The sequence below is a fragment of the Ochotona curzoniae genome, unplaced genomic scaffold, assembly GCF_017591425.1.
Source record: "Ochotona curzoniae isolate NIBS_2020 unplaced genomic scaffold, NIBS_Ocur_1.0 contig_4792, whole genome shotgun sequence".
NCBI lineage: Eukaryota > Metazoa > Chordata > Mammalia > Lagomorpha > Ochotonidae > Ochotona > Ochotona curzoniae.
Genome location: NW_024466389.1, coordinates 9,450,894 through 9,463,454, shown reverse-complemented (window position 1 = coordinate 9,463,454; position 12,561 = coordinate 9,450,894). Strand labels below are relative to the sequence as shown.

At 44.3% G+C, this 12,561-nt stretch overlaps 1 protein-coding gene across 2 annotated transcripts in view; it reads left to right on the top strand.

Moving 5' to 3' along the window:
- Window positions 1-12,561, top strand: part of FBXO42 (F-box protein 42) — an 80,616-nt gene that overhangs the window by 44,081 nt on the left and 23,974 nt on the right. For both annotated transcript variants that reach the window (XM_040987960.1, XM_040987961.1), the window contains exon 4: window positions 7,657-7,791. In XM_040987960.1, the coding sequence (XP_040843894.1) occupies window positions 7,657-7,791 (135 nt within the window). The remainder of the gene's footprint in view (window positions 1-7,656; window positions 7,792-12,561) is intronic.

Below are 12,561 nucleotides of genomic sequence, written 5' to 3'. Positions count from 1 at the left end.
GATAGCTCTTAGGGTCCCAGTAGCTATATTTTTTGTCATAGCAATTTCAACCCATACTTCCATCACTTCCATTAGTTTGTGAAACTCTTATCAGGCCATTTCCCAGAAAGCATGCTAAATATTTGGGCCAGATCTCAGAGCAATGGTTAGGCACACAATAAGGTGTCTGGAAACAGCATGGGCTTAATTGTACTCCTGTGTGCAGTTAAAGGCCCACTCACCAAGACATTATCAGTAACATTAACTTTTAAGCTCGTGTTGGTTGTAAAAGCCATCTCACAGGGGCAAACTATGCCTAATAGATTGCAGAATTCTTAGTGGGGTGGTTGAGTGTCCATGCAAACAGGGAGTGAGACTGCGTCAATGTGGTCAGAGAGAAATCCGCCAGGCTCTGCCAAACAGCTGGAAGCTCCCCCGGGCCCTGCCAAGCAGGGGAGCTGTTCTCTTCACACCTTCGTGTCACTAACACCTACTGCACGGACACCAGGAATATACTACTCTAAAACTCTTCCCCAGCTTGTCCTCTACTAACCCTTATTTATGCATATCTATTCCCATTACTCCAAGATAGAGGTTATATATAAAACAGAAGAGAACTTGGCACGTGGAATTCAAGTTACTTGGCTCCTCTGACCCAGTGTTTGTTTATCTGTAAAATGTAAATGACAGATTCTGTTTAATGCCACAAGGTTGCTGAGAAATGTATTTGAGGAAACCCTTGTAAAAAATATGAGTTAAAGTATAAAATGATGGGAGATTTTCTCCAAGATTGTTATTTCCTTGAGGAAGAGAAGAGTCCATTTTTCAGAATTTTTTTTAAGATTTATTTATTTGAAAAGAGAGTTGCAGAGATGAGGTGGAGGAGGGAGAGACAGAGATCTTTCATCCACTAGTTTACTCCCCAGATAACCTCAACGGCTGGAACTGGGCCACGCTGAAGTCACAGCTTCTTCCAGCTCTCCCATGTGGGTTTTTGGGTGCTAGCACTTGGACCATCTTCCTCTGCTTCCTCAGACACAGAGGCTGGGAGCTGGATCAGAAGTGAAGCAGCCAGGATGTTGGCACTGAGGTGGCTGCCTAACCTGCTGTGTGATAGCACTAGCCCCTCTTTTTGCAGCATCTGGGTCTGGCTTAATACGCAGTAGACTTGATGTTCTGAATTTTGTTATCTAATAAATCTTACGGACTTGAGTGCAGCAGAGACCTGTGCAGTGTGACATCTTTCCTGTGTGGAACTGGGGAAGGATAGTCAGGTGAAGAAAAAGGCCACTCCTTTTGGTTTTTTGCTTAGTATGTATATGGCTAACCATATAAGCCTTGATTAATGATATTCTTTTTAGGTTGCTGTAGGAGTCTGCTGAGAGGAGTCTGCTGAGTCTCCAAGTTAGCGCTTTCAGAAATTTGTTACTGCTCTCGCTTCTCATGTGACTAGGCCCTTCAACATACATACTAATTGTGCTCGTGCAGGTGTCTGCAGGCCCAGGCTGGATTACCACCCTTGCTTGTTCCATAGTTATGTAATTACAGACCTTATCAAATATGTTCTGTCTTGTAGGTGTGAGATACCTGACAGCATAGTTTCTTTAAGCATGGGATAAATGCCTCCGGACTTTTCCCTGGAGACAGCAGAGAAACAGAAAAACATTTAACATGTGAAAATGCAGGTGTTGGAGTGCTCCACCTATTCATGGAGCATTAATTGAATGCTTGACACAGCATGGAAAACATGAAAATACTGGAAGATCTTGCGCTTTAGATCCTCATAATGCAGTTGAGAAGTTTTTAGAACTGTGAAGAGCTGTTTGCTTGCTTATGTGATTAAATTGCAGATATTTGACTTGTCTTTGAATAGGGATTATTAGGTTATTAATTTAAAATATGCATATAATAGTTCATGGGACAATCAAGCCCATTTTGAAAAATTGGAAGAGATTTAACAGTTGTAATAAACCTTCTTAATATTATTTCTTCTTTTTTTATATATATAAAATTTATTTATTTATTGGAAAGTCAGATATACAGAGAGGAGGAGAGAGAGAGGAAGATCCTCCGTCCGATGATTCACTCCCCAAGTGAGCCGCAACAGCCGATGCTATGCCGATCCGAAGCCAGGTATCCCACACCAGTGCAGGGTCCCAAAGCTTTGGGCCATCCTCGACTGCTTTCCCAGGCCACAAACAGGGAGCTGGATGGGAAGTGGAGCTGCCGGGATTAGAACCAGCGCCCATGTGGGATCCTGGCATTCAAGGCGAGGACTTTAACCACTATGCTAAGCCACGCCTCCAGGCCCAATATTATTTCTTTTAAAAAAAAGTTTTTTTTTTTTTAAAGCAAGATTTACAGAAAGACAGAAAGATCTTCATCCACTGGTTCACTCCCCCAAATGGCTGCAAATGCTGGATCTGAGACAATCTGAAGCCAAAAGCCAGGAGCTTGCTCTGGGTCCTCCACATGGCTTCGAGGGCCTAAGGCATTGGGCCATCTTCCACTGCTTTCCCAGGCCCTAAGTAGGGAGCTGGAAAGGAAGTGGAGCAGCCAGGACACAATCTGGCGCTTGTGTGAGATGCTGGTACTTCGAGGTGGAGGATTAGCTAGTTGGGCTATTGCACTGTCTCCTCTTAACGTTACAATGTTATTTCTTAGCACAGTATGAGTGAAGTATATTGTATGAATATAGTGCTTCTTAGCATAATATGAATACTCCCATATGTTATGCTGACATTTCATATGGGCACCACATTGAGACCTGGCTCTCCACTTTTGATCTTACTTTCTACCAATGCACCTGAGGGGACTGGTGCTGTTGCTCAACAGGCTAATCTTCCACCCTCAAACATCAGCATCATATATGGTTCATGTTCGAGTTGTTCTACTTCCCTTCCAGCTCCCTGCTTGTGGCCTGGGAAAGTAGTGGAAGACGGCCCCAAGCCTTGGGATGCTGTACCCACATGGGAGACCAGGAAGAAGCTCTTGGCTCCTGACTCCTGGGTTTCGTCTGGCCCAATCTTGGCCATTCCAGACTTTTGGGGGAGGAACCAACAGATGGAGAATCTGTCTCTCCCTTTTTTTCTGTGTGACTCTGCCTTTAAAATAAAATTAATCTTTGTTTTATAAAGGTTTGTTTATTTTTATTGGAAGGGCAGATTTACAGAGAGGAGAAAGATTTACACCTGTTGGTTCACTCCCCAAGTACCCACAATGGCCAGAGCTGAGCCAATCTGAAGCCATGACCAGCCTTGCAGGTACAGGGTCCTTAGACATTGTACCATCTTCCACTGCTTTCCCAGGCCACAAGCAGGGAGTTTGATAGGAAGTGGAGCAACTAGGATGTGAACTGGTGCTAATGCAGGATCCCTGTACTTGCAAGATAAGGATTTAGTCCCTGAGCTATCTGCTGGGCTCAAATAAAATAATTCTTAAAAATATATTTTAAAAAGTAAATAATAGGCCTGTTTAAACATGTTATTTCCACTAAGATCAACCTATAGGTAGTTTAAAGAAAACAGGCAACAAACTATGTTCGCTAAGGTGCTTAAAATAGCTGAGTTAACATTGACAGTTTCCTCATTCCATCATGGCTGAGCTCTAAACACAGCTGCCTAAATTGACTCCCTTCCTCTCCCAGCTTTGTTTGAAAATTGACTGCTAGTCATTGACAATACAGTTGTGTGTAAGTCACCATTCCAGTCCGGTTAGCTTTGCATGGTTGGGGCTGTGCCTTCCTCTTCCAGAAACCTTTGTTTGCTCAAGAGAGGGAGGAAAATGCTGATTACCCTGTTTTAGTATAGGCTTAAAATACATGTGGTAGTTAGGACCACAAAGGGCCCACTGTACAAATAGGGAAGAAAAATGTTTGCACCCTCTTTGGCGCATAATTGTGCTGTGGTCTTTTGCTACATTTAAAGAAAGGTTTACCTGCAAGGAAGTAGGTCTGTGAGGAGCAGGCAGACAGAGACAGGCACTTGACTTTCTGTTTTTTTTTTTTTTTTTTTTTAAGATTTTTTTTTTTTTTAATTTTTATTGGAAAGGCAGATATACGGAGAGGAGAGACAGAGAGGAAGATCTTCTGTCTGATGATTCACTCTCCAAGTGAGCGCAACAGCCAATGCTATGCCGATCCGAAGCCAGGAGCCTCTTCTGGGTCTCCCACGCAGGTGCAGGGTCCCAAGGCTTTGGGCCGTCCTCAACTGCTTTCCCGGGCCACAGTCAGGGAGCTGGATGGGAAGCGGGGCTGCCGGGATTAGAACCGGCGCCCATATGGGATCCCGGGCATGCAAGGCAAGGACCTTAACCACTGCACCATCGTGCCGGACCTGACTTTCCGTTGTTAAATCAAGGGTTTCTCTAATTAAACATTGTTGAAATGGCAATAATTTAGTTATAGTTCCAGAAACCATAGAGCATTGCTAATTCCTGTTTTGGAGATAAGGAATATTAATAAGATGAAAAACTCATTTGTTTATGTCTGACACCAGTTGGTTCATTGCAGAATTGTCCTATTTGTCTTTTTTTTTTTTTTTTTAAGATTTATTTTATTTTTATTGGAAAGGCGGATATACAGAGAGGAGAGACAGAGAGGAAGATCTTCCATCCAGTGATTCACTCCCCAAGTGAGCACAACGGCCGATACTATGCCGATCCGAAGCCAGGAGCCTTTTCAGGGTCTCCCACACCAGTACAGGGTCCCAAAGCTTTGGGCTGTCCTCGACTGCTTTCCCAGGCCACAGTCAGGGAGCTAGATGGGAAGTGGAGCCGCCGGGATTAGAACCGGCGCCCATATGGGATCCCAGGCGTGCAAGGCGAGGACCTTAACCACTGCGCCATCGTGCCGGGCCCAGAATTGTCCTATTTGTTGGCATTTTAAGTTAGAGATAAGTCAGAGGACCACAATATTTGGGATAAAAATACCCTACAATATTGGGATAACAATAAAAGTAAAGAAACAGAGGAGGCGGAGTGAGGAAAGAATTCCAAATGGTGAAAACAGGACTGTATGGTGAGTCTTTATTGAGAGGTAAGGTGGCTGATCTTATCTCTCAGGTCTCTCATAGATTCTCCTTGTGTGGAAACAACCATTTTCACAATCCTGCCTTCATAGTGGTGCCTGGTAATGTGATGTGTATATAATCATCTAATCAAAAAAAAGACACTTCTAAGAGGTAGTCACTTGGGACATCTTATTAGAGTATCTGGGTGCCAGTCCTGGATCCACACCTGATTCCAGCTCCCACTAATGCACATGCTGGGAGGGTTGTGTTAGTGGGTGTAGAGTTGCTCGAGGAATTGTGTTCATGCCCATCACATGGCTGACTGATTGAGTTTTGGGCTTCTTGCTTTGGCTTGGCCCAGCCTCAACTGTTGCAGGCATTAGGGAGTGAGTGCGTGGATGAGAGATCTCTCTTTCTCTCTGCCTCTCAAAAAAGAAGTAAATAAAGCTCTTCCCAGGGCAGATCTTTAATCTAGTGGGGAAACCAGTGCTTGAGAGGCCTATGTGCCCTATCAGAATGCCTGGTTCAATACCCACTTCTTGTTGCTATTTCCAGCTTCCTGCTAACGCACAACAGTGATTCCTTAAGCTGTTGGGTTCCTCCTGTGTGAAAGACCTAACTTGAGTTCCAGACTTTTGGCTTTGGCTGTTGTGGGCATTTGGGGAGTGAACCAGTGAACCTGCCTGTTCTTTTTCTATCTCTCACATAAATAACTGTTAAAAAAAATATTTTTAAAATTTGTTTGTTTAAAAGGTAAGCTGGTCACAGATACGCATGGGTCATTTTTAGCGATGGATGGGGTGAGAAAGTGGGAGAAAGAAATGTTTCTTCCCGCTAACCTGTGCCTGTGGGAAGGGAAGGAGCATCCCTCCATGTTGTCAGCCTTTAGATGAGCCTGAGAAGGGGAATGGTTTCATGATACTACATGCAGGACCCCACTGAGGGGGAATTATGTCCTTGAGGAGGGGCCATTTGAATGATAGATAGGCAAGTGGGATTTACATAGGCATGGGAAGTGTGTTTTCAAACTCATGACCCTTAACCTACTTCCAGCCTATCCTATTTCATTTCTATCTCAGAAATTTCTGATCTTTAATTTAACGGTTGAGCCTGCTGCAGTAGTCTACTGGAAAAAATCCTCACTATGCATGTACCATGATCCCATATGGGTATCAGTTTGTATCTCGGCTGCTCCACTTCCCTTCCAGTTCTCTGCCTGTGACTTGGGGAAGCAGTCAGGGCAGCTCAAAGCCTTGGGATCATGCAGCCATGTGGGAGACCCGCAAGAAGCTCTGCCTGACTGTTGGCTTCAGATCGGCTCAGTTCTGGCTGTTGGGCCACTTAGGGAGTGAATCAGCAAGTGGAAGATCTTTTTTCTCTGTATCGTCTTCTCTCTGTAAATCTGACTTTCCAATAAAAATAAAGAAATACATAAAAATTTAAGGGTTGCTGAAGGATAGAAACTCATCACTCTGTGGTTGCTTCATGGTGATTAGGGGTGTAGAGCTTGCCTATCCCAGACTTGAAACTGTCTCATCTAATAAATCCATCTCACTGAATTTCCACTCAGTGGCAGTAGCTATGATATCTTTACTATGAGATGTTGTTGGTGTGTTTGCATAGGAGTCAGCTACATGGATGGCCTGATCATGTAATGTGTACACTGAGTCCAAGACAAGCCCAGCACCACCAGGTTCTGCACCCTGAAATTAGAGCTCCTCACACATCTGAGGCCTACATGAGCTGAAACCATGGGCCACTTGATGACACGAAAACCACGAGTGCAGTGCTCCCCAGCTCCCTGCCATGGATGCTGTGGCCCAGTCCAGGGAACCCTGGCAAACTGGCTCTTTATACCTCGAGTTTCAGCTGTAGTGCTTGTTGAGGGTGCAGTGGCTTGGCTGGGGGTGACCCATGGTGCTGGCTTTCTGGGTTCCCTGGTCCAAGTTGTTGTTGTTGTTGTTGTATTTTTTTTAAACATTCTGCGAGCATGGCACTTTTTAAATTTTGTATGTTTGTTTCCTAGTCAGCGTCAACCAGCATCCACCAGCATGCCTATGCCTTGGTAGCTGCTGGATACAGCTGGGAGCTTAATAATTTCCACACTTTCTCTGTTGCTTTAAAGATCAGCCTAAGCTTATATTACTAAATTTTCTGGCTGCTCTTTGTATCTTGTAATACCTGTGCTCTTCAGTCACATTAATCTTCATTTATTGTCATTACTTCATGGCATTGATTAAAATTATTTCTCATACTTGTGTTTCATATAAAGATTTATTTATGAATTTGTGCTTCATGTTTCATTTGAAAGCAAAAACATTAAGAGGTAGACAGGTGGAGAGCGGTGGAAAGACCCTACCTGCCTAGCCCTAATCCAGTGATGCCACTCCAGAGTAATTCTGTAGCTGTACTGACATTTCATTCATTAAGCACCTTTAATTTGAATTCTTTTGTGTCCTTGCTGAAATTGTACCATCTTAGCTAATAATATTGTTGGTTTGCTTCATTTGCTTCAAAATAAAAAATTTCGTAACATAAAAATTAGGTGTCTGGTAGCACAGTTGCTGAATGTGTGAAATAATTGAGGTATGAAAAATATGAACTGTATCTAAGTGTTGGAGGGGCCTCAGAATTCCGCAGCAGTTCCTCATGCTCATTTCCCTTCTAGGTGCGTGCTATTATGATGCTAACCAGTCCATGTACGTGTTTGGAGGCTGCACGCAGAGCAGCTGCAATGCTGCCTTCAACGACCTCTGGAGACTTGACCTAAATAGCAAAGAGTGGATCCGACCTTTGGCTTCAGGTAGGAGACGAGATGCTGTTCTTTGTCGTCTTACCAGGTCATTCCCTTGGCACGGAAGCCGCCTGATTCATTTTAGCATTGGTCTCCAGGGTAAGTTGCTGGAGCCTTAAATCCTGGGTAAATGCTAAGAATAATATGCTTGTCTTAATTCTTTGAATTTTTTTTTTAAATTATGGTTTATCATTAGTATTGTTGCACTGCCAAAATTGCTGTGCTGCTGGGTGAATTCATGTGTATGACTTTCCCAAGTCCTTTTACAGGGTGATGTGCTGTTTAGTGTGAGGCCGCAGCAAGAACAGAGTGCTGAGGACTGTGGTTGACTAGCAGAGGCTCTTGTCCCAGGACTGAAGTCCTGAGAGTCTTGTTGTTGCCACTTCAGATACTTGGGGAGTGTATGGGACAGGCCTCTGCTCGTTACTCTGATGAGCTCAGGGCTATGGGAAGAATCCCTAGTAGGCGTGTTAATGTGCTGAGCTAGAATCCTGGAAAAAAAGAAACTAGATTTTCTTCTATCTGACCCAGCTTTTCCTGGGTGGGGCGGAATTAAAAATCTAAATATTTCTGTGTTTATGAGATAGGACAGTCTGAAGAGGCACGGTTTTAAGATTGAAAGGGCTGGTGTGATGAAGGGGAGCCTACTGAGTATTAAAGATTGTTTTCAATTCGTAGGCAGCTTTTCCCAAAGTATTCCTCATGCGGTTTTTCAGGCTGAAGGAGACTGAGTTTTCCTTGGACAGGCTCCTTATTAAGTCCTTGCCTCACTTTGATCACTAGATGACCTTTTAGAAAGGGTACTCCTTGGGGTTTTCTGTTTCCTGTCACAGCCGCCAGTTCTCTGTGTAACTGTGAACAAGTTACTGTGCCTCCCTGGGAGACACATGCAGTGGGGCTACTCACTTCTGTTTTGCAGTGGGCTTAGAAAGCTAGTTTTTGTTTCTTTTGTTACACAGTCATTGCTGAGCTGTGTAGGCCAGGGGCTTAAATCTGCTGGCAAGAAGAAGCTGCATTCAGCTCCCCCAAAGCTGCAAGCCCCTCTTCTTTTCCTGCAATAGATAAAAGCAGGAGGAACATTCTGATAGCGGGAACTCACGGGAGTAGCTGGGTTTTATCTAGACCCAGTTTTCTTTATTTAAAGTATTGCAAAGGTGAAGAAATGGTACTTAAAAAAAAAGTGGAAGATTAGTAATATTTGGGAGCTTTAAGGGTTTCTTTTTTTTTTTTAATTTCCTTCCTTCTTTCCTTCCTTCCTTCCTTCCTTCCCCTTTCCTTTTATAAAAAAGTTGTACTGTCTTATTACATAGGATTACTGAGATAGATCTTCCATCTGTTGATTTACTCCCTGGGTGATTTCAGTGTCAGGGCTGAACCAGGGCAAAACCAGGAGCCGGGGCTTCATCTGGGTCTCCTACAAGAATTTTGGGTCGGGCCCGGTGCGGTGGCGCAAGTGGTTAAGGTCCTCGCCTTGCACGCCCGGGATCCCATATGGGCGCCAGTTCTATCCCGGCAGCCCTGCTTCCCATCCAGCTCCTTGACTGTGGCCCGGGAAAGCAGTTGAGGACGGCCCAAAGCTTTGGGAACCTGCATCCACGTGGGAGACCCGGAAGAGGCTCCTGGCTTCGGATTGGCATTAGCATCGGCCGTTGCGCTCACTTAGGGAGTGAATCATTGGACGGAAGATCTTCCTCTCTGTCTCTCCTCTCTGTATATCCGCCTTTCCAATAAAAAAATAATAATAAAAATAAATCTTAAAAACAAAAGAATTTTGGGTCACCTTCCACTCTTCTAGGCCAGTAACTGGGAGTGAAATTGAAGTGGGCAGCCAAGACATAAACTGGCACCTGTATTGGATGTCAACATTGCAGGCTTGACTTCCCTAGCCCCTTTTTCAATTAAGCACATAGATTTTTTTTTTTAATTTGTTTTCAGATTTTCTTCCCCCCCTCCCTTTTTTTTTTTAAGATTTATTTTTTATTGGAAAGGCAGATTTACAGAGAGAAAGATCCTTCATCTGCTGGTTTACTCCCGCAAGTGGCCGCAATAGTTGGAGCTGAACCCATCTGAAGCCAGGAGCCAGGAGCTTCTTCCAGGTCTCCCAGCCAGCTGCAGGGTCCCAAAGCTTTGGGAGTGTGCTTCACTGCTTTCCCAAGCCATCAGCAGGGAGCTGGATGGGAAATAGAGTAACTGGGACATGCACCAAGTCCCTTATGGGATCCTGCAGTTGTAAGGTAGAGGATTAGCCAGTCAAGCCATTGGGCAAGCTCAGTTGCACCTTACGTTCTGACACAGGTCCCAGGGAGTCTAGTTGCTGTCTTGCACTAGTCTACAATTAGAGCTCAGTTTCAGGGCGAGGAGAAGCTGAGCTTTTTAAAATGTCTTCTTAAAAAAAAAAAAAAAAGCAGTGAAAGCAGTGATTCAACAGAGTCCCGTGAGATCCTCATTGAGGCCGGAATCCCACGGGAGGCTGCCGGAGGAAATGTTTCTGTATGCTTGCGTGAGTCCCAACCAAAATCACCTCCTCACTGAAGCAACAGTGAGTCTTTCTGAACAAAACACAGTTGTTTATGTATCTTCGTGTGCCTGACTCACCCACTTGTGGATAGAGGTAGGTGGGGTGGAGGGTGTCTAAAGGGAGAATGCTACCCATCTCCTTTTGGTGCCAGTTACAGGATGTTAAGTTGCACACAAGAGAGGAGCTGTCTCATTTTCGTTGGTGTCTTATCTCAGGCTGCCATCACCAAGTAGCACAGACTGAGCGGCTTAAACAACAGAAAGAATATTTCTCGCAGTTCTGGAGGCCAGAAGTCTGAGATCAGGCTCTTGGGGTGGTCAGGTTCTGGTGAGATGTCTCTTCCTGGGCTATAGACTGCAAAGGGAGAGAGGTGGTGCGCATGTGAGGATCACAGGGCCCAGCTGCCAGAACCCTACAGTTAGTACTCCTGCAGCTAGTGCTTCCCAGGCACATCCGGAAGGTGGCTCCTGCCTTTTATAGCTCCTCCTGTGGTTCCCTTCTTCACGGGGCTTATATTGTCCTAGGAAAGAAGAAAATAAGCAAAGTGCTAGAAATTATGGAAGAAGACTTTAAGAGTGAGCTACTTCAAACAACAACAAAAAAATTTTAAACCTAAGGGGATGAAAACTGCATATGCTACTGTCACAGCCAAGAACAGGACCCGTTAGAGGAGATGAAAGCAGGTCACTGCAGATGAGCCATAACGAGCATGGAGAGAGGCACTAGGGAGCTGAAATGTCAACAGAGAGCCAGTTCACTGACGGGCCCGAGGATTTAGAAACTGGAGGTGGAGGGTTTAGGGGAGGAAGATAGTAGTCGAACTTACAGTTTAAAGAACATGTTGGCTGCTGTTTAGAAAATTATCTGAAGAAAACAAGAAATAAAGCAGAGGGAATAGATAGGTTATCAAAAACTAATAATTAAGTGCAGCTGAAGTTGTGATGGCTGGGCGAGGCTGAAGCAGGGAACCTGGAATCTTATTTAGTTTTCTGCCACATGGGTGCAGGGGCCCGCGGACTTGGGTCATCTCCCGCTGCTTTCTTAGGCACGTTAGCTGCGAGCTGGATCAGAAGTGGAACAGCTAGGATTCAAACGTACGTCCATATGGGATGGCGGCTGTTTAAACTGCTACATTTCATTGTTGGACCTTGGACATTTATTGATATAGAGGAACAAGGTGGAATATATGATTATAGGTGTTGGCAAGTGGGGACTCTTGGCACTTCTTTCCTGGTGGCTTTATCACTCAGATAAAATAATTGAGGAGAAACAGAAGTTGTTGGAAATCCTGGCCTGTGACCGTGAATGCATAATTGGGTGCATTGTAGTCCTTGCCAAGTGGTTCCAGGAAATTAAATGTGTTACCTTCTAACACCTTTTCATTTTTTGAATCAAATTTGTTTGTTCCCAAAGCAAATGTGCAGTTCTTTGAATAGATTCCTTCAAAGACTGATGTTTAAACCACTGTTTCTGAAATAAATTACCTCTGATTCAAACTGAGACTAATTTTGGCATCTGTTTAATATATGAACATCATCAGGGACCACATTTTTTTGTCACTTTAAATTAAGAGAGAAGTTTTCAAGTAAAAAATAATTTTTATTTGAAAGGCAAATTTACAGAGAGAAGGAGATATAAATAGAAAGATCCTCTGTCTGCTGGTTCACTCCCCAGGTGGCGGCAACAGCCAGAGCGCTGATCCGAATCCCAGAGCCCAGAACCTCTTCCGAATCTTCTACATGGGTGCAGGGTCCTAAGGCTTTGGGCCATCCTCTGCTGCTTTCCCAGGCTACAGGCTGAGAGCTAGATGTGAAGTGGAGCAGCTAGGATTAGAACCAGCACCCATATGAGATCCTGGTGTGTGCAAGGCAAGGACTTCAGCAACTAGGCCACCGTATTGGACCCTCAAGTAAAAATTTTAACATTTAAAATTGAAATGCTTGATTTTCACAACTTCTATAAGACTAGCCCACTTTCACTTACAAGGAGGGAACAAATGTGAATGTGTAGAACAAAGTTTCTAACATAAAAGTCTGTTAAGTGTTAGGTCAAAATTTGGAGCTTAGAGGGCAGCAGTGTAGCTTAGGGGGTTAACCCACCACTTGCATCTCATTTCAGAGCACTAGTTTGAGTCTCAGGTGCTCTGCTTTTAATCCAAGTTCCTGTTAATATGCCTGGGAAGGTAGTGGAAGATGACCCAAGTAGTTGGTCTCCTGCCACCGTTCGGAACCAGGATAGAGTTCCTGGTTCTTGGCCTCGGC